This window comes from Nomascus leucogenys, chromosome 2 (assembly GCF_006542625.1).
Source record: "Nomascus leucogenys isolate Asia chromosome 2, Asia_NLE_v1, whole genome shotgun sequence".
Lineage (NCBI taxonomy): Eukaryota > Metazoa > Chordata > Mammalia > Primates > Hylobatidae > Nomascus > Nomascus leucogenys.
In genome coordinates, this window is record NC_044382.1 from 23,995,400 (window position 1) to 24,017,647 (window position 22,248).

General features: G+C 49.3%; 1 protein-coding gene across 3 annotated transcripts in view; it reads right to left on the minus strand.

Moving 5' to 3' along the window:
• LARP1 (La ribonucleoprotein 1, translational regulator) overlaps positions 1-20,785 on the minus strand; it is a 63,214-nt gene extending 42,429 nt beyond the window's left edge. For all 3 annotated transcript variants that reach the window (XM_030826033.1, XM_030826029.1, XM_030826022.1), the window contains exon 1: positions 19,882-20,785. In XM_030826033.1, the coding sequence (XP_030681893.1) occupies positions 19,882-20,317 (436 nt within the window). In that variant the 5' untranslated portion in view covers positions 20,318-20,785. The remainder of the gene's footprint in view (positions 1-19,881) is intronic.
• Between the last annotated feature and the right edge of the window lie 1,463 nt (positions 20,786-22,248).

Genomic DNA, 22,248 nt, shown 5'->3' on the forward strand with positions numbered 1-22,248 from the left:
TTCAGAAGACTCAAAGCAGCTAAGTGGTTAGCCAAAGGTCACCCAGTGAGAAGGTATCTGACCCCAAGGATATGAAATCCCAGGCTACCCCAAACCTCTGTCAGCACTGCAGGAAACAAACATTAGGTTCTTGTCCCCAAAAGGCTCCAGATCAAGCCTGTAGGCCCTACAGGGAACTGAGGCCACCAGAATCCACTCCTCTTGAGCCCGTTAGTTCACCTGCCAGGTGGGGATAATGCAACTCAGAAAAGGGAATGATATGAGTAAAAACAGTCAAGAATCAAAAGCACTGTTTATTGCAAAGGCAATGCTCTAGAACCACCTGCAACCTGAAGGCCTGGGCTCCAGCAACCACCAAAGCCCCAGGGGAGTCAACTTTTTTTTTTTTTTTTTGAGGGAGGGTCTCACTTTGTTACCCAGACTGGAATGCAGTGGCGTGATCACAGTTCACTGCAGCTTCGACCTCCCTGGGCTCAGGTGATCCTCCCACCTTAGTCCCCTGAGTAGCTGGGACTATAGGTGCTTGCCACCACACCCAACTAATTTTTGTATTTGAAATTCTTGTTTTTATTCACTTACGTTTTTTAGATACGAGGTCTCGCTCTGTTGCCCAGGCTGGAGTGTAGTAGCACAATCCTAGCTCACTGCAGCCTCAAGCTCCTGAACTCACACGATCTTCCTGGATCAGCCACCCAAGTAGCTGTGACTAAATTAGCTGTTGACACCCAGCTAATTTTAATTTTTGTAGAGACAGTCTTGCCATCTTGTCCAAGCTAGACTGAAACTCCTAGGCTCAAGTGATCCTCTTGCCCTGGCTTCTCAAAGTGCTGGGATTACAGGTGTGAGCCACTATATCCAGCCCTAGTCCTCTTCTAATCTCCACTCTGGCAGCACCGACCATTCAAAGGGCCTCCTGTTTTTCTTTTTTTCCCTGAAATTACTGAGTTTCAACTGTTTCTTTCCTCACGGAAACAAAGCCTACAAATCCTAATGCAGGCACTGTGATCCCCCTGGTGCCACCTGAGAGACTTTGGCCAAGATACAGACTTGGTTTTTCTGTAAAAGGAGAAGTGACCAGATGGCTTCTTAGTGACCAAAGCCCTTTTAGATTCCGACCTGCTTCAAGTCTAGGATCTCCAAAGAGCTGCCACCTCAGAGGGGCAATGGCAGTGATGATATGTGGGCAGAAAAGGCCTGGGGCAGGGATAGCAGAGAACATCCCAGAGCAACTACAAGCCCAGCAACAGCCAACAGGGACCTTTACTGCCTCTCCAATCCCACCTCAGAGGAAATGCAAGAGATTAAGTCTTCCCAAAGGTAGTACCAACCCTTTCAATCCAAGGGTTTGAGTAATAAGACTAGACCCCAGGAGAAATCAAAAGATGGTGCCTTAGACTCCTCAGCTCTGGCAAATGCCATCTTGAGCAATATCCCACCTCGAGGCAATTTGGCTCCCAGAGTGCAAACCAAGGCACCCCCTCACTCCCTGGAGCAGGCCCTCCCCAGCCTGGAGACTTGGCACAGGGCTGCTGAGTGCCATAGCTGCTATTCCCTGCAGTGCAAACAAGCATGGGGCAGGGATGCAGTGATGCAGAGGAGGGCTGGCTTCCCTCGATCCATCCAGTATTTAAACTCCATCCAGTCTTTAAACCCCCAATCATCAGTACTCTGATCCCTTTCATCCAAGGGCTAACCCAAGTCAGCTGCTCATCCACAGCCCTCCTCCAAAGGGGCAGAGGAGGCCAGCAGCAGGCCAATGGCATACCTAAGAGGCAGCCCAATTTTACAGGCTGAAAAACTGAGGCACAGGTTTGGGTGTGGAGAAACAAACAAACAAACAAACAAAAAATGAAGCCAGGCTCCTACAAATCTCCAACATGCATGACGTTCTTGTCACAAAGTGGCCTAGTGTGAGGCACTTGTGCTCACACTGGGGGTGCAGGATTGTTGGACAAACCAATTATTTAGAGATTTCTAAGTCCCAACCTGACTCAGGCCAACCCATGTCCCTTTCTGCAATCACTCAGGCCCAACTGGTCTTTTTCCCACTGCCTATCCACATTTGTTCTCCCCATGAGACAGGCCAGTGCTGGCCTGCTTCCATCAGCGGGGTAGGCTGTAGACTTGGGGGCACTCCCAGACAAACCAAGTGGAAGGCCTTTGCCCACCCTCCATTAGTTTCCTCTTTGTACTTCAAGTAGTTCCAAAACCAGGCAGGAAGCTCTCAGAATCTGGCAGATGAGTGGAAAGAACACTGGACTGGGAGTTCAGGGTGCTTGTGTTTTAAATATCCTATCCCTGTGTGGCAGCTCGGTAAGTATCTTCCCCTATCTGGGCCTGCTTCCCCCAGCACAGTGCTGTGTGGGAACATGCACTTACACATGCGTGCATGTCAACTGTGGCCCAGGCTCAGAGGCCTCAACCCCAGCGTGCCTGCAGAGGACAGGGAAGGAGTGGAGGGCTCACAGGTAGCAGTTGGGTATGTGCCTTCGCAGCCACAGTTCCTTAACCTTTCTCTCAACAGGAAACTGCTACCTTCCTTCCCAAGGTGGCTTTGAGGGTTACAAAAAGATTAAGTCCCCTTGAAAGCCTATGTTTCTAAATGGAAAAAATATATAGCTTACAAAACAGTGGATCCCCGCCCCCCCAGCCATAGTTTGTAACCCACGGATAACTGAGGCCCCAAAATAGGTGAGTACAGTACAAGATATTTCGAGGTGACAGAAGCCCCCATTCGTACGTTTTCTTAAGGAAATCAGCAATTAGCCCTTCCAGTACAAAAACTGGGCGGACTAAACTTCCAGTCATGGAGCCTTCCTCATTCTTTATCTCAACTCTTCTCTCTTCCCAGTTGTCCCAACAGTAACTCAAAGAATAGAACAGCAACATCTTTAAAAAAAAAAAAAAAAAAAAAAAAGGCCGGGTGCGGTGGCTCATGCCTGTAATCCCAGCACTTTGGGAGGCAGGTGGATCACCTGAGGTCGGGAGTTCAAGACCAGACTGACCAACATGGAAAAACCCCGTCTCTACTAAAAATACAAAATTAGCAGGGTGTGGCAGCACATGCCTATAATCCCAGCTACTCCAGAGGCTGAGGCAGGAGAATTGCTTGAACCTGGGAGGCGGAGGTTGTGGTCAGCTGAGATCATGCCATTGCACTCCAGCCTGGGCAACAAGAGCAAAACTCCATCTCAAAAAACAAAACAAAACAAAAGATATTTTGAGAAGAAGACCACATTCACGTAACTTTTATTACAATATATTGTTGTAATTATTGTATTTTGTTGTTGTTAATCTCTTACTGCGCCTAATTTACAAATTAACCTTTATCATAGTTATGTATGTATAGGAAAAAACATATAGAGGGTTTGGTACTAGCTGATGTTTCAAGCATCTACTGGAAGGTCTTGAAATGTATCCCCCATGGACAAGGGGAAGGCTACTATATTAGGATCGCATTTTGTCTTTTTATTAAAAGGTGTATATATATATGTATCCTCTCACACACACTTGAAATATGCTATCCAATACCATAGTCACGAGCCACAATATGTGGATACTGAGCACTTGAAATGTTCCTAGCCCAAATCGAGAAGTTTAAGTATGAAAGACATCAAATTTCAAAAACTTAGTAAGAAGAATGTACATTTCATAATTTTTACATTATGTTAAAACAGCATTTTGAATATATTAGATTATTAAAACTGATTTCCCGTTTTTACTTTTTAAAAAAATATGGCTACTAGAAAATTTTAATTTATGTGGCTAGCACTGGTCTAGAAAGATATACAATCCCATCAATGTTTATTATATTTATATGTGTATTTATGTTCATGTGGGTTGTATATTTGCTGGTTAGTGGGACAGATTACCAAGGGGTTTTCTTTTTGCTAAAATATATTTTGACATTTTTCTACAATGAATTGGTGTTGCTTGAGCAACCTGAAGATTTCCCCTTCAAAAGAAGTTAAAAGGCCCAACACATAGGGTATTTTCCATCCTCTTTGGTAACACAAAGCCAGAGAGCCTTCCAAAGCCTGTAGAGAACCCCACCCCCAACCTTTCCTACTGACCCCAAGGCCATGCGTGAAAAACCACAAGGTCTTTCCAGCAGGCCTGCAGGTGGCCCAGCAGAGCTGGAGGAACATCTCTAGGGGAAGAGCCAGAGCTCCCCAGCAGGATCAGTGCCTGGCTTAAACCCACTTGGCTTATGTCCCCAGAGCCCACCCTGCCAGTGGAGGCAGAGTTGAGGCGTCTAGGCTGGGCTATAAGAGCCCTATACAGATACCAGAATCTCAAGATCTGTGCGAGTCCTCTCTCCCCCTGAACAGTTTTCCTGGGAGGATATGTACAATTCTGTGGTCTGGGAGAATGCAAAGCCAGATGATGTGTACGGCATGAACTCGAGTCAGTCTGCCATAGGCTCAAACCCCAGCTACTTACTAACTACTGTGGAGCCTTGAGCAAATTAGTGAACCTCTATGAGCACCTGTTTTCTCATCCGTAAAATGAGGACTGTCACTGTAGCTAGATCCCACAGGGTTACTGTGAAAATGAATGGTGACAGTGAATAGGAGTGTGTGGTAGCTTGAAAGTTCAATAATCATGACATTAGCAGAGGGTCTCCAGGAACTCTGGCCTGCGTTCCTGGGGAATCTGTCCTCACCAAGGTGAGCTACCCACGAGGCAGATTTTAGGACACCTGGCTAAGCCCAGGGACATGACAAAGGCTATTACTCACTGATAAGCACTGCACTTGACAGCACAGGAGCCAATCCTTTTTTTTTTTTTTTTTTTGAGACAGAGTCTCGCTCTGTCGCCCCGGCTGGAGGGCAGTGGCGCGATCTTGGCTCACAGCAACCTCCACCTCCTGCGTTCAAGCGACTCTCTCACCTCAGCCTCCTGAGTAACTGGGATTACGGGTGCCTGCTGCCACGCCTGGCTAATTTTTGTATTTTTGTAGAGATGGGGTTTCACCACATTGGGCAGGCTGGTCTTGAACTCCCGACCTCAGGTGATCCACCTGCCTCGGCCTCCCAAAGCACTGGGATTACAGGCATGAGCCACCAGGCCCGGCCAGGATCCAATCCCTTTATAAAAGTTGTGAGAAATGAAGTTCTAGCCAGGAGAAACTAGAGAGTGGGACTAAAATCAGAACTCCAGTCTGGATTCCCAGACTGTGCTCCAGCAGCTTGCTCTGACTCTGCCCTAAGGATCTTACCTGAAATCAAAAACCCATAGCAGTTTCTGACAAGAAGTCAGGAAGAGAAAACCGTGACACACAGACTCAGGGTCAAGATCAGTCCCAACCTCCTGGACTGCCCTCCCAACCATGCCCTTGCCTGTGTCTCAGGCTATTCTCTCATACCCTCATTCCACCTCTACCCTGGGGCAGGGAGGGAGCCAGGGACAGGCCGGGAGAGGTAGCCTAGGCAGGGAAGCACCTGTCCTTAGCCTGGCTTTGGGGCCAAGAGATCCAAAACCAGGGGGAAAATGCCTGCCTAAACTACCCTTCTGATGATGGGATAGTGCAACTAATTCAGCTTCTAGATAGTGTGAGAAGTGAGGAGGAAATACGAAATAGCAATCAGAAAGCTTCCTCTTTAAGAGGTCTAGTCTCAGGAGAAAACAGCTAGTAAAAAAAAAAAAAATCAGGCCCAAGTCACTATGCCATCATCCCCCTCCTCTCCATCTTTTTCCTGGACTACTACAGAAGTAGTCTCCTAAGGAGTCTCCTTGCTTCCACCTTGCCTCCTCCCCCTACCTCCTCCGTCCATTTTCCACAGAACTGAGTAATCCTAAAGCAGAAATCAGGTGATAACACCTCTTCCAATGCTTTCAGAACAGGATCCAGACTCCCTAAGCTGGCCTCCAAAGGCCTCCTGTTTCTGATTCTCTGTGTCTCTCTCCCCTCATTCATACAGGCCTTGTCTCTGTTCCTTGGAGAACTCTAAACTCAATACAACCTGGTACTTGTTATTCCTCCAGGTTAGAAGGTTCACCACCAGTCTCCTTATCAATCCCATCTTGGCTCACCGTGAGAGGCACTCCCCAATACTTTGACTGAAGCTGCCCCCGGCTACTGCCACAAGACCTGTAGCCACATCTTTCTCCTTTATACTCTGAGACTGATCACACTTACAGGGTGTTTGTGCTTAACAGAGCCTTACAGATTGAGATCCAAGATGCTATACCCATTTCGCAGATGAGGGGAAGGAAGCAAAGTCTCATTGGGACCTAACATAACTCAGTTTCACCTGGCAAGCCCATCCCTTAACTCTCAGAGAGCTTTCCTATTGCTGCTTCAGGGCCTCTGGCCACAAAGCTAGGTGAGTCCTATCTCTCCATCACACTCACTCCCCCTACCTCACCTCTACTGAGTGCAACTCCTACCCTAAGGCCTTAAAGTCGTCCCCACATCCCCACTGCCTCCTCTCATTCTTCTCCCATGAGGATGTTCCTCTGTTTGTGAGCTAGGCAGTCTGCTGTCCTTTCTCGTTTTTATGATGAAATACACAAAAGTCTGGTCCCATAGACATGCTGGAAGGAAGCCTGGGTAAAAGACAGCAAACTCAAGGGCCTACAAGAGCCAAGCTGTGGCACTCTTCACCTAAAGGGAGGCTGGGCCCTGCCTTCAGACAGCAGTCATGAGAGGCCCAGAGTGGCTAGGTCTTCTCATTTTTTCCCTTATAACAGCTTTACTGACATAATTTACATACCATGCAACCCATGCATTTAAAGTACACAATTTGGCCAGGGGCTCTTACCTTTAACTCCTGCACTTTGAGAGGCCGAGGTGGGTGAATCACCTGAGGTCAGGAGTTCAAGACCAGCCTGGCCAACATGGCAAAACCCAGTCTCCGCTAAAAATACAAAAAATTAGCCAGGCGTGATAGGCACCTGTAATTCCACTACTTGGGAGGCTGACACAGGAGAATCGCTTGAACTCATCAGACGGAGGTTGCAGGGAGCTGAGATCACGCAAAAAAATAAAATAAAATATGGCCGGGCAAGGTGGCTCATGCCTGTAATCACAGCACTTTGGGAGGCCGAGGCGGGTGGATCATGAAGTCAGAAGTTCAAGACCAGCTGGCCAACAGAGTGAAACCCCATCTCTACTAAAAATACAAAAATTAGCCGGGCATGGTGGCGTGTGCCTGTAGCCCCAGCTACACAGGAGGCTGAGGCAGGAGAATCACTTGAACCCAGGAGGTGGAGGTTGCAGTGAGCCGAGATCATGCCACTACACTCCAGCTTGGGCAACAGAGTGAGACTTAGTCTCAAAATAAATAAACAAATAAAAATAAATAAATAAAAAATAAGGTACATAATTCAGTGGTTGCTTATTGATTCTGATTTTTTTTTTTTAAGCTAGAATTCCCTAGGTTTCCAGATAATTTTCTTGATTTTTAAATACAGATGATTACTTTAAAGTGTTTTTAAATGCAAGTCAATCAAAACTTGTCACTGGGCTGGACTGACAGGTGACTTCTGCCTTTCAGAATATAAGCCCCACCATGGCCGCAACGTGTCTTGTTTACAACTCTGAATCTCAGGGTCTGACACCTAACAGATACAGTATTCACAACTTTCTGAATGAATGAATCTGAAAAGTATTTTGCCAACTTGTAGCTGCAGAACCCTACAACAAATCATGCTCTAAACTACCGTCCCAAATATTACCATGTCAAGGAACTCAGTATCTCCTGTGACAACTGAATCCATTTAGGGGCACTGTTAAAAGTTACTACTTGACTACAGGCAAAACCTACTAACCCTTCATCTCTCACCTGCCATCAGAGCTTTACGCCAAGTGGAAAAGATTTATCGAAATTCTGTATTTCAAGACAAGCAGCATTTCCCACCGCACCCCCAAGCTTTGATTCCCTGGGCAAAATAACCCTAGTTCTTCAACCATTCCTTCTTCATAGAAGGATGCATGCAGCCCAGAGAGCCAATTCTTCTAGGTGTTCCTGATTTCCTGTCTCCCACATTTCCTAGAAGCAGCATCCAGCCTCCCATACCCAACCTTGCACTCACCATTTCCAAACCCCACCCCTACACTGGGCTCCAAAACCAGGCTATTCCATCCACGTAATTGGTGTCTCTTCCTCCTATCACTGTTAATATACACGCAGAACAGGAAATACATATACAGAACAGAAAAATCAGAGAGAGCTCTGCTTCTTCAAACAACCTCAAAGCTGCAGAAAGCCATGAAAGAGAGTGGGAGAGTTTTACTGCAAAACGCCTGAGCTCATCTCTGACATTCTAATACTAGGGCATTCTTAAGCACCACAATTTGAGCTTCTCACTGTCAAGATTATGGTTCCCAGTGAGTCCTTAAATTCCACTTCAATATGGAGTTGCATGAGCCAGCCTAGGGCAAGGTCAGAAAAACTGGCTCTGAGAGTTCATGTAGGCTACCTTCCTGTGTATGCTCAGGACCAAACTGTAGCAATCAAGGGGCAGAGGACCCAGGACAACAGAGGAAGGCCAGCTATAGCACCTGACTTCTGTTAAGCAAATTGAAGACCTGGGCCAAAGTCAGGGCTTCAAAAGAAGAACATTCAACATTCTTACCATTACCACGTATTACTATGTGCCAGGCTCCAGTTGAGTATTTTTATATATTCACCTAGCTCACATTCATCAATGATCCTAGTACGTGGGCACTCCAGCTATAGCCCCATTTACTGAAGCCCAGAAGTTACCAACCTATCCAAGGGCACTCAGTTGGTAAATGGCTGGGCTAACTGTGACTGACTGTCCCAAGTTCATGCTCAACTACCCCATTTTACTTCTTCCTCCAGAGGTAGAGTTAAAACAGAACTGTAGCCGGGCGCGGTGGCTCACGCTTGTAATCCCAACACTTTGGGAGGCCGAGGCGGGCGGATCACGAGGTCAGGAGATCGAGACCACGGTGAAACCCCGTCTCTACCAAAAATGCAAAAAATTAGCCGGGCGTGGTGGCAGGCGCCTGTAGTCCCAGCTACTCGGAGAGGCTGAGGCAGGAGAATGGCGTGAACCCGGGAGGCGAAGCTTGCAGTGAGCCGAGATCGCGCCACTGCACTCCAGCCTGGGCGACAGAGCGAGACTCTGTCTCAAAAAAAAAAGAAAAAAAAAAAAAAAACAAAAAAAAAAACAAACAGAACTGTAGTGGGAGCAGGTTCAAGTCTCAGCCTTGCTTTGAATTGACTGGAATCCTGAACAACTCCTATTTCCTTTCTAGGCTTGAAGTACCTAACCTGTAAATGAGAGGTTTAGATTGAATGACCTCTCAGGCCCTTCCAGTTCCAAATATTCCCTCTTCTCTAAAAGGAGGAAGGGAAAACCAAGGCCCTGAGGGCACAGCAATGGAGACAGTGCTGACAACTAGGAAACTGGGCTGGGTAAGCCTAACTATAGCCCAGTGTTCTCAAGAACTCAGGGTAGCAGCCTATCTGTGGGCAAATGCAAACCCACTGTTCTCAGCATAGCTGTAAAACCAGCTGATGGTTAGAAGCCTAGCCATGTGGACCTCCCCAGGACAAGGGGGCCGATTGCCACCTGGAAGCCTGCCCCACTGCCCCTTCTACAACTTTCAGGGCCTCTTGTTCTCCCTACCCAGCCAGCTGCAGCAGGGGCAAGCAGGCAAGCATGAGCTCAACCAGTTCATCAGCAACTGTCCTTCTTCCAGCAAATGAGATGCATTCTGGATAATGCAGCCTTCTGAAGGGTCTGAGATATCCCATAAACCCCAGCCACTCTCTACCCCTGAGTGATGACAGTTAATAATTGCCCAAGATCCACATTTCAGGAATGACTTGGAAATTTGCTCCATTTTGTAATCTGGGAACCCTGCCCTAAAGGATCAAATAGGAAACCCCAAATCACCTATTCTTAACCCAAGAGGTTCTGCCATGTGGCCAGAGTCATCTTTCAAAAGGAAAAATCTGACCATGCTACTCCCCTCACATACAATCTTCGATGTCTCTCCACTCCTTCCAGCTAAAACCAGAATTCAGCACAGATTACAAGGCAGGACTGCTTACCTTACTTTCTAATTATCCATACTACAACCACAAGGAACTCAGTTCCCTGAACACCAGGGCCTTCCCTCAACCAAAACTGAGTTCTCTTTCCAGGCTTCTTCTCAGGTGACTGCTACTCATCCTTCCCATTTCTAGAAGACTTCTCTGACCTATACTGAGTTGGGTGCCCCTGCTACACTGCCAAAGAACTCCATGCTTTGGGATTCCCTACACAGCATATTCCATACTGAATTTTGAGTGCATGTGTTTCTTGCAGGGACTTTTTATTATGCACTGCAGTATCCCCTATGTCTGACACATGGTAAGCACTCAAAATGTAATGAATGAATGCCATTGAAAATATGCAATTAAATCATTCTTTCACTAAATGTTCACCAAGCTGCCTACTACATTGTGCCAGGCACTGCTGCAGGTACTGGGAATACAAAAGTAGTCAAGTATCAAAGTCCTTGACCCAGTGGTGATAAGAGCTAAGAAGAAAAATAGCCAGGTGCCGTGGCGCATGCTTGTAATCCTGGCACTTTGGGAAACCAAGGTGGGAGGACTGCTTGAGCCTAGGAGTTTAAGACCAGCCTGGGCAACACAGTGAGACCCCATTCCTACAAAAAATTAGAAAACTGGCCAGGCGTGGTGATGTGTGCCTGTAGTCTCAGCTACTACTCTGGAGGCTGAGGTGGGAGGATTGCTTGAGCCTGGGAGGCTGAGTCTGCAGTGAGCCGTGATTGCGCTGCTGCACTCCAGGCTGGATGACAGACTCAGACCTTGCCTTGGGGGGGAAAAAGAACTAAGAAGAAAAATGAAGCAGGGTAAGAGGGATGGAGATAGGGAATCCAAGGTCAGGACTTGCTAGTCTATATAGGGTGGTCTGGGAAGGCATTTCCACCACAGTGATCTGCGGGAAGAGCACTACAGAACAAAAGACCCGAAGCAAAGAGTACGTGACATGTTTTAGGAAGTGAGAACTGATGCTGGAAGGAAATGAGTGAAGAAGGGGCAAGTGATGAAAGATGAGGTCAGAGGTTAGATGGACAGAGACCAGATCAAGTACAGTCTTAGAGAACACTCTAAGGACTCTGGATTTTACTCTGCTGAGAAGTTACCAGAGGGTTTCAAGTAGGAGTGATAGGAGACCAGTTAAGAGGCTGCTGCAAAAATCTACATGAGAAATGATGATGTATGGTCCAGGCCAACAAGAGATGAGGTGGTAAAAGCATTTAGATTTGGACATACTTTTTTTTGTTGTTTTCTTTTTTTTTTTTTTTGAGATGGAGTCTTGCTCTGTTGTCCAGGCTGGAGTGCACTGGCATGATCTCGGCTCACTGCAACCTCTGCCTCCCAGGTTCAAGTGATTCTTGTGCCTCAGCTTCCCAAGTAGCTGGGATTACAGGCATGCAAGACGCCCAGCTACTTTTTGTATTTTTAGTAGAGACTGGGTTTCACCATGTTGGCTAGGCTGGTCTCAAACTCCTGACTTCAAGTGACCCTCCCACCTCAGCCTCCCAAAGTGCTGGGATTACAGGTGTGAGCCACCACGCCCAGCCAGGTTTTTTTTTTTTTTTTTTTTTTTTTAAGACATGGTCTCACTGCATTGCCTAGGCTGGAGTGCAGTGGCACAATCATAGCTCAATATAGCCTCAACCTCCTGGGCTCAAGCAATCCTCCCGCCTCAGCCTCCAGAGTAGCTCAGACCACAGGAATGCACCACCACACCCAGTTAATTTGTTTTTAAGAGATGGGGTCTCACTGTGTTGCCCAGGCTGGTCTTGAACTCCTGGGCTAAGTGATCCTCTTGCCTCAGCCTCCCAAAGTGCTGGGATGATAGGTATAAGCCACCACACCCAACCTGAATGCAGCTTTTTTTTTGAGATGGAATCTTGCTCTGTTGCCCAGGCTGGAGTGCAATGGTGCAATCTTAGCTCACTGCAACCTCTGCCTCCCAGGTTCAAGCGATTCTCCTGCCTTAGCCTCCCGAGTAGCTGGGGATTACAGGTGCATGCCACCAAGCCTGGCTAATTTTTGTATTTTTAGTAGAGGCAGGGTTTCACCGTGTTGGCCAGGCTGGTCTTGAACTCCTGACCTCAGGTGATCCACCTGCCTCAGCCTCCCAAAGTGCTGGGATTACAGGCGTGAGCCACCACACCCAGGCAGCTTTTTCTTTTTGAGACAGTCTTGCTCTATTGCCCAGGCTGGAGTACAGTGACACACTCATCTCTCACTGCAGCCTTTACCTCCCAAGGCTCAAGTGATCCTCCTACCTCAACCTCCCCAGGAGCTGGGACTACAGGCACGCACCACCATGCTCGACTAATGTTTGTATTTTTTTTTTTTTTTTTTTTTAAGAGATGGGTATCCCTATGTTACCCAGGCTGGTCTCAAACTTCTAGGCTCAAGCAATCTGCCCGCCTTGGCCTCCCACCCAAAGTGCTGGGGTTACAGGCATGAGGCACTGTGCCCAGCCAGGACACAGTTTTGTCAAAGGATGTACTAGTACATTACATGTGGGGTCACCAAAAGACATTTACTTTTTAGAGACAGGGTCTCACTCTGTCGCCCAGGCTGGAGTACTGTGGCACAATCACAGCTCACTTGCAGCCTTGAACTCCTGGGCTCACATGATCCTACCATCTCGGCCTCCCAAAGTGCTGGGATTACAGGTGTGAGCCACTGCAACCAGCCAGAAAAAAAACAGAGGTGGCAAGGATGATCTTAAGGTGTTTAGTCTGAGCAATTAGAAGGACAGAGTTGCTTAACATCTCCTCAGTCTCACTTTCCTCATCTGTGAAGTGGGAATAAAAAGACCATCTGCTGGGCCAGGCGCGGTGGCTCACACCTGTAATCCCAGCACTTTGGGAGGCTGAGGTGGGCAGATCACCTGAGGTCAGGAGTTTGAGACCAGCCTGACCAACATGCAGAAACCCCGTCTCTAGTAAAAATATAAAAAATTAGCCAGGCATGGTGGTGCATGGCTGTAATCCCAGCTACTTGGGAGGCTGAGGCAGGAGAATCGCTTGAACCCAGGAGGCATAGGTTGTGATGAGCTGAGATAGCGCATTGCACCCCAGCCTGGGCAACAAGAGAGAAACTCTTTCTCAAAAAAAAAAAAAAAAAAAAAAAAAAAAAAAAAGCATCTGCTCAGCAGATCACTTGGGCTAGAAAAGGTGAGACACTCAGTAAATGGTGACTATTATACTACTATTACTTATCTCTGAATTATCAGGAGCCTAAATAAATTAGTTTAAGTGAAAAGCAGGGCAAAAACCATACAGAGCCCTATCTCTATCAGATCATTTATCTAGATGGCTCCTGGCTACTGTGGGACTTAATTTCCTCTGAGAAGCTTGCAACTCCATTCTAAGGCAAAGAGAAAAGGCAACTTTGAGTGGCTGGAATCTATGTCTTGAGAGTAAGGTGGTTACCACTAGTTTGGAGAGTAATTACAAAGTGGCCTGTAAACAAGACCTGTCATGGAGGAATCATATAGGTTTATTAACAGCATATCAAACTGAGATGGAGAAGTCCCATGCCATATATGACACATCTACCAGGCTGGCTTTACAAAATTCATCTATGAAGACCCACAATCCGCCCCTCCCCACACCTAGGGCTTTGCCAGTCTAACGGTTCAGCCAAGAAAAAAAAGGTGCCACACTAGGACTGTCCTTGATTCTGGGAAAATCCTTCAGGAAGACATCCCAGGCTATTAGCCATGAGAAGTTGGCCACTTGCCCCTGGTAACTATCACAAATAGCCCTTCTTGAAAATTCAGCTAACTCCTGATTATCCACTCAGTTGAGGAAAGGCACAGATAAACCCTCAGAGTGCGTAATTACCAATATCTGGCTTTGGAATGCAATCTTCTGAAATAAAAAAAACTTATACCTTACATCTGTGTAGGAGGTTTTTTTTGTTTTTTTTTTGAGATGGAGTCTTGCTCTGTCACCCAGGCTGGAGTGCAGTGGCACGATCTCAGCTCACTGCAACCTCCGCCTCCCCGGTTCAAACAATTCTCCTGCCTCAGCCTCCTGAGTAGCTGGGACTACAGGCACACGCCACCATGCCTGGCTAATTTTTTTTGTATTTTTAGTAGAGACAAGGTTTCACTATGCTGGCCAGACTGGTCTTAAACTCCTGACCTCATGATCTGCCTGCCTCAGCCTCCCAAAGTGCTAGGATTACAGGTGCGAACCACTGCGCCCAGAAAGACTTTTTAAATTCATGAACTGTGCTGCCCCATACTCAACAGCAATTTGACCCTCTAAACAACCTCAGCACCAGGATTAGCCCCATTCTGTGAATAAGGAAAACAGGTTAGACAAACAATCTAAGGTCAAAAAGTGAGAGCAGAGAGAAGTACCCTGCCTATGTTCTAATTTAAATCCCATCACCTTCTCCCTTCACACTGATGTGCTGTTTCCCATGTTTTCACTAGCAAGGTATCAAAACTTACTTCCTTTCTTGAATCCCAGGCAAGGTAAGGCCGTCCTCTCTCCTGGCCACTTCCTTAGATCACTCTGGATCAGCCAGGGAGGTTTGTGAGTCTGGACTGAGGCACCTGCTGAACCTCCAGTGGCTCCAACACCCTAATTACTCCCATTGAGCTGTCCTGGGTTTTGCAAACAGGGGCACTCCCATCTGCCAAGCTCTCCATTTTAAAGAGGTTTTTGCGGTTTCAGGCCGGCTCCTCCTCCTCCTCCTCCTCCCACCCTGCCCACCTCCCAGAAAAGGGAATGGGTGCTTAGTAACAGCTATTAGATTGCTTACGCCAGTTCAGGGCCCACTATAGACAGTGGGTGGGTCAGCAGAAAGATCCCGCCCCTCAGGGGGTTCAGAGTTCAAGAAGGCTTGTGACCACCCTCTACCTCCCAAAGGGCCAAAAACCACCTCCTAAAAACCTTCCCCTACCTGGCAGGCACTCACTTCCGGATTAGTATGAAACTCAAACTACCTGTCCACAAGGAAGGAGGCCAGGCCTGCTGATGGCTCCCGATGAAAGCTGCCTCCCACTCTCCCCTTCAAAGGGTGTCCTAATTGTGACCTTTCCTTAGAAGAAGAGAAAGTGATTCACACTATACTGCTTCTTGGCCCTTTGGCTAAGATCAAGTGCACAACAGGAAAAAGCCTTAAGTCTTATTTAATAGACTAACCTAACAGTTCTTAGGTGAGGGTGCACAATATATCCAGTTACGCAGTTAAAAACTATCATAATACCATTATCATCCCTAACAAAATAAGATAATTTCTTAACTTAGTCAAATTTCCTCAGTTGTCATCAAAATGTCTTTGGACATTTGGTCAAGAATCAAGATCCAAACAAGATCCACAACAATGCACGACTGATGTCTCAACTTTCTTCATCTGTAACAGTTCTTCCCTTTAAAAAATGCCATTTATTTATTGGAAATAGTGTGTCTTGTAGAATTTCTCACATTTAGAAACTGAATAACTGCCTACCTCATGGCTAATTAGTCTGTTCCTGTAGCCCCATTTCCCTATAAACTGGCAGTTAGCTCTATGGTTCTGTTAGATTTAGGTTCAGTTTTTATTTGGTGGAGGAAATTTTCAGGCAGTGCTGTGTGCTTTCAGACACTGTAAGGCACATAATGTCTCGTTGCTCCATTATACACCCCCAAGCCATCGACTTAGGCTCCTGAAGCCGGAAGAGTTTCTCCAGCCTCCAGAGAGCTTGGATTCCTAATCATAATGCAAAATATAAAGCTACGCATATATAAAGCTCTACTTTGGTTTCTTTCTTTTGTGGGGAGGGAGTTTTAGAAAAAAAATTTTGATACTAGAAAACTTTTAAGACATTTAGACCTAGTCTAATACCCTGATTTTACAGACGAAGAAACAGAGGCACAGAGAAAGCAAAGCGTTTGCCGGTGTCCACACTGCTGGTCATGAGCATGATCAGAAGTAGCTCCTAGGGCCGGGCGCAGTGGCTCATGCCTGTAATCCCAACCCAAAACTTTGGGAGGCCAAGGCCGGTGGATCACCTGAGGCCGGGAGTTTGAGACCAGCCTGACCAACACGGAGAAACCCCATTCTACTAAAAATACAAAATTAGCCAGGCATGGTGGCACATGCCTGTAATCCCAGCTACTCACAAGGCTGAGGCAGGAGAATCGCTTGAACCCGGAAGGTGGAGGTTGCAGTGGGCCAAGATCACACCACTGCACTCCAATCTGGGCGACAGAGCAAGACTGTCTCAAAAAACAACGACAACAACAACAACAACAACAAAACTTAGCCTGGCCTATCTTAAATGCACTCAGAACACTTACATTAGCCTACAGATGGCCAAAGCATCTAACATAAAGCCTATTTTAAGCGTTGAATGTCTCAGGTAATTAATTTATTGAATACTGTACTGAAAGTGAAAAACCATGGTTGTATGGGTACCTGAAGTACAGTTTCCAATAAATGAGTATCACTTTCCCATCAACATAAAGTCAAAAAATCATAAATTGAACCATCATAAGTTGGGGACTATCTGTACTCTCAAGTCTCACGGCACTACACGTGCACCAGCCACAGCAAACTTTCAATCCAGTTAGGCTGGCTTTTCCTCACATCCCTGAGAGAACACGTGCAACTCCCCCCAAAGAAAATCTTTACAAAAGGCAAACTAAAAAGTTAAAACTTATTTTTTAAAAATTCATCTCACCACATTCCAAAGCAAAAAATAGCTAATTCTTAAGAGTCAGCAAACTTTAAACTATCCATCCCATGCCCTTCATGTCTGTGGATAAGCAAAAGTCAAGTTTTAAGGAGACAGATCTCATACATTTCATGGAGTACTGATACAACACAAGAAAGGGAAAGATCTGCATTCACCAACCCCATCATATTACACATAGAGAAAACCAGAGACCCAGGGAAAAGTACCACCAAGACCCAGAGTAAGTAACAACGTCTACCTGCCAGGCACTGGGCTAAATACACTTATCATAACAATGAATGCTCGTAATACCCCCATGAGGCAGGTAAATCATAAATACCTATTACACAAATTAAGAAGGTGAGGCATAGAATGGTTAAATAACATGCCCAAGGAGGCACAGCTAACAAGTGGTAGAGGTGGCATTTGAACCCACTCAGTTTGACCCCAGAACATTTGCTATATATCATCTCTTAACTTAGATGTCTTGGATCTTATACTTAAAAGGGGTATGGCTAGGATAAAGCAAAAATTTCAAACATTTAAAAATACTCTGGGGAGGGAGGGATATCTAAAAAACCGAAATGCAAATCCCAAGACTTAAAACTACAAATGTAAGACTTGGATGCTTAAACCAGAATACAGAACCCCACAAGAAAGAAGAGATATCACAAAACATATTTTATTACTAGTTACTGCATGTGTCCCTTAAAGAACTAAAACACCAATATTTGAGCCAAAAGTAAGGCTAAAAATAGCCATTTACAGCAAGCTTTGGAAAGCTTTTAGTTTGCTTATGAGGTACTCATTTCTGTAGACTCCCAAAAACATGTGCATCACAGAACACAAAAATTCCCAAGACCACACAGCCACTCCACTAGTGTCACGTTTAAATTTGTCGAAGCTGTAAATAAAACCAGGGCTGGAAAAGCACTTCAGAGATCCAATGTAGGCTCCAGAGAAAGGGTCACCATCTAGCCTTACCAGAGTGACAACCCAATCATAGAATTCTCTCTCAAAATGCACACAAGCCCTAACAACAGGCTTAGAGAGAGAAGTTACTGGATTAACTTGAGTTAGGCTGTCAAAACCTATTCCAAAGGTTCTAAACCAACGAGTAGACACTCTCTTGCCTTAAGATTCCAAAAAACAATAACAGCAAATCTACCCTCACTCAGAATTTTGCTTTGGGCACTTAAAGCAAGTCAGCTTCTCCACTCAGAGGAAAAGGTGAGAGGCCAGCCAAGCTGTCTTCTTCCCACGATCAATAACCCCAGTGACGCACACTATCAAGGGCTCCTGGACTTACACAAAATGCCAGCTCAGGCACCCAATACCACCTGATGTCATGGCTGATTTAAAACCCACAAGGCAGGTTCACCAATAGCCAAGCAGCAGCCAGGATGAGTAGCCCCATTTAAAAGGAGTGCTCTCTCCCAGGGATGATTATACCCTTTTGAGTTTAAAGAGGGGAGAAGGACCAAAGAGTGTTTTAAAGTTGTTTTCCCTCACTCTGTGGGTGGATAGGAGGGATTGAAAGAAAACGGAGGATTCAGCACTGTCTTTTGCATAAGAGGGCTCTGGAAGGGAAAGGGGGGTAAGAGGAGGAGGGGAGACGGAAGAGAACACAGTTTGAAGGACTGTTAGTAAACCCCAAATGTCCCCTCCTCCAAATGAAGCAACCTGAAAAGAAATAAAAATTGCAACATGCTGTTTTCAGGACTGGCTATTCTGGCTTCCCTAGGACTAGCAGTGCTTCTACTCCTTTGACGGTCAAGACATTAAGCTCCCCCTTTATTTTTGATGGTTTAAACCAGTTAGCCTCAACCAGCTACGACAAGAGAGGAGTTTTTTAAAAGCACCAGGGCTACGACCAGAGGCCATCATTCTAACTACAAGACAAAAACCGACCCACCACAAACGGACCCAAAACCAAAGAATGGAGACCCGCCCTATACGCCGGCCGAGAGAGGAGAGTGGGCGCGCTCCCCCACCCAAGCCGACGATCTATTCTCAGCAAAGGCAGTCCAAGAGCAGACTCCATATTCTGCACCGCCTCTCTCCCCACGCTGACACGGCTCTGCTGGGATTTCCTGCACCCTTACCTCCCCCCGGAAAGGGGCACGGTCCAAAAGGACCAATACGCGGAGGAGGGAGAGGGAGGATTCGCTAAGCGCCGGTCGGCAGTCACATGCCGCTCCCCGCGCGGGGAGGCACCACGTTGTCCCGGCTGCAGAGGAATGCCGGGAAGGGGGGACGCGCACACACCCGCGCCGCGCACACGCACACTCGGGCCGCGCCGCGGGCCCGCACCCGCCTGCCACCCCCAGCGCCGCGGCCCGCGCCGAACGCCGAGGCCGAGCGGCCCGCGGGCCGCTGGCGCGGCGCATGGCGCCCAACTGTCACCCGCCCGCCCAGGCCGGCCACTCCCTCCCCCGACGCCACACGCCCCTCAAGTCGCCGCAGGCCCCTCACCCGCCTCACATTTTCCGCCAACCTCCTAACTGGCTCCCCCAGCACACTCCTTCTTAAGGCAAAATGTGCCCGGGATCGGGGAGGGAAACCACCGACTTCGGTGACACGATTGGTTTCTTCTCCCCACAACTGACCCCTCAACCCGTCTCCAAATGGCGATTCTACCGCCCAATTTCATCTCCCCGAGAACAAAACTTGTTAACTTTTAATCCCCGAATCCGTGCGGCCGGCATGTACTCCGCGCCGGGCACTGGGTTGCCCGTGACATATGCTCATTAAACATTTACAACATGGGGACGCTCACAACGCTACCAAAACGGGGAGCGCCGGGCGGGGTGGGAAGAGAGGCTTCCCGAGGAAGGTTCAAAACAGAAACCGTCTCCTACACCAGCATGCGGTGGGGATCGTTTCACCGAAACCAGCGCCCACCCTCTGCCGACGAGGTAGGCCCGGACCACACCGTTGCCCACTAACCGCTGCGGCCCAGGCGGTGGCCTTAGCCTCCTGGAGGCCGGGCCCTCGGGCAGGGGCAGGTCCCTGAGTTCGCGGTGGGGGGAGGGCGCGGCGACCAGGATCAACCAGGAGGCAATTTTAAAAAGTCCCGAGTCACCATGACCGGTAGCGGACCCCGGGGCCCTGGAGGTGCTGGGGGAGGGGACTCCCATGTCCCCGGAAGAAGCCCCCGGACCCAGGAGGGCAAGGAGGGAGACCCACCTGGGGGAGACTGTCCGTTCACGGTGGTCAGGACCGGCGGCAATGCGTTCTTAGTCCACGGGTTCACCTTGGGTGGGGGGGCTTCCACGAAGTCCCGGCGCCCCGCGCCCGCTGCTCCGGCAGCTCCTCCGCCAGCGCCTGGCTCGCCGCCGCCCTCCTCCCCGTCGCTGACGGCCGGGCCTTCGGCGCCGGGCAGCTGCAGCGGCCGCGGGCTCTCGCGCTCCTGCTGCCCGGTGCCCTCCTTGTGCGGCTTGGCGCAGGGCGGCCGGGGTCTCCGAGCGCCGCCGTCCGGCTCCCCCCCGCGGACGTCGTTCGCTCCGGGCTCGCCCTTGCCCTCGGGCGCCGGCGGCGGCTTCTTCCTCACCAGCCCCCCGTGCTCTTCGGCCTGCAAGAGCGGGGCGCCCCCAGGCAGCAGCGGCTCCACCTGAGTGGCCATCTGCGCGCCCGCCCCCCCGGAGAAGCCGGGCGCGCCCGAGGCTGCCTCCCCCGCCTCGAACTTGGCTAGCAGGGCGTCCGCGACGCCTTCCTCCGGGGCGCTGGGCCCCAGTCCCTGCGGAGAAGGGTCGGGGTTCACGCGAGGTGCGGCCCCCTCCCAGTTAGATGCAGCCGCCGTAAATCCGAGGCCCACTAGCGGGGCGGGGGGGGAGGAAGGCCCCCCACTCTGCGGTCCAGGCCTCCTAGGCGTGCGTCCCCCCCCGCCCGTTCCTCGCAAGACGCCCCCACCCCGAGCCCGGCAGGCTTCTAGTCCCGTCCCTCCCTCCCCCCCGCCCCCGGGGCGGCCCGGGCTTCCCGGCTCGGGGGCTGCAGCAATATGGACGGACAGGGGAGAGGCGCGGCGAGCCGAGCAGACCACGCGATCCGCGGCAGGCGGCGGGCGGGCGCGCGCCTCACGACGCGGCGGGCGAGGGGAGGGGACGGCGCAGCGGGAGCGCGCCCGCCGGCCGGGCCCTGGGCGACGGGCGGGCAGGAGGCGGCGGGAGCGCGCGCGCACGGCTCCGCGGTCCTGCCCCTCGCCCCGCCCCTCGTCTCCGATTCCTCAGAGCACCTCCCGGGCTGGGGGTAGGGACGCTCAGACCGGACGGGGGCGAGCACGTGCCTGATGCAATTCGGGAGTTGTCGGTGGGGGGCTGAGGGGGATAGGAGAGAAGGCTGGGCGAGGAGGGGAGGTATCTTAAAGGGCCAGCGCGTGAGAGCGGCCTCAGGTGGAGCACATGGGAGCGGGCCACGCGGCCTGCCGGGCCTGCTCGTGCTCTTTAGGCTGGGTGTCAGATTCAGGGGAAGGAGCCATTAGTGTCATTCCTGACTTCCAGGAGGCCGAAGGGAGGTACCTCATCCGCCCCGAGGACGCGCCAACCCCGCTCCCTCCCCTGTGCCCGGCGGGCCTGGCCCCTTCGGTCCCCGCCCGGGTGACCTTGGTTGGCTGAGCCGTCCGCACCTCAGTGGGTTGTGCTCCGCGCCTCGCCGCCGCCGGGCCTGGCCTCGACACTACCCGGAGATGGGTTCGACTCCGGGCCTGGAAGGCGAGTCCTTAGCCCTTGCGGGCAGCGGGCGCCTAGGAAGTGGGAACGGAATTACCAAAGCCCTCACCCAGGCCAGGCCCTTCTCCCTGCCGCGAAACCTTGTATTTATGGGCAGGAAATGTCTTTTATTTCAAGTGGATGTCGTTTTTTTCTAAAGAATTGCTTTGGGCGGAGTTGAACCGTCCCTGGACTGGGACTTCTGAGATCTGAGATTTTATCCTGGCCCTGCCCCCTTACCATCTCTGCAGCAGTGACTTAAAGCTTCGTGGGCCTCAGTTTCTCTATCGTAAAATGAAGGGGCAGTGTATGACAGCAGTTTCAAACTTCAATGTACAGTCGATTCAATACTTACTGACCTCGTACTGTGGGGGCCTTGCAGGGTTCTAGGAAACGGGTTTGGTATAAACCAGACTAACAAAGTCCCTATCCTCATGGAATTTATTCTAAGGTGGGGAAAGAGACAATAAACAAGTGATAAACAAATTATTGTCTAGTATCTATGAAGACAATAGTTAAACTGTGGTAATCAGACTAGATGGGCTACTTTTGTTTGGGTGATAAGGGAAGACTTCTTTGAACGCAGATGCCAAAGTATTAGGAATCAGGCTCGGTCTGGGAGTGGACCCAGAAATCTGTGTGTCTAGCAAGATCCCTTTGGTGCTTATGACTTCAGTTGGAGAAGTCCTGGCTTCTGACTGGCTGTGATCCCACGTGCTCACATAACATAACAGCCTGGAATGTTGGCCATCTCCAAAACAAGAATTAGAGCACACGACCTGCTGGATCTAGGAGAAGACTGAATGAAAAGCCCTTGGAACTGCCCCAGCCAGCAAAGCTGAGCTGTAGG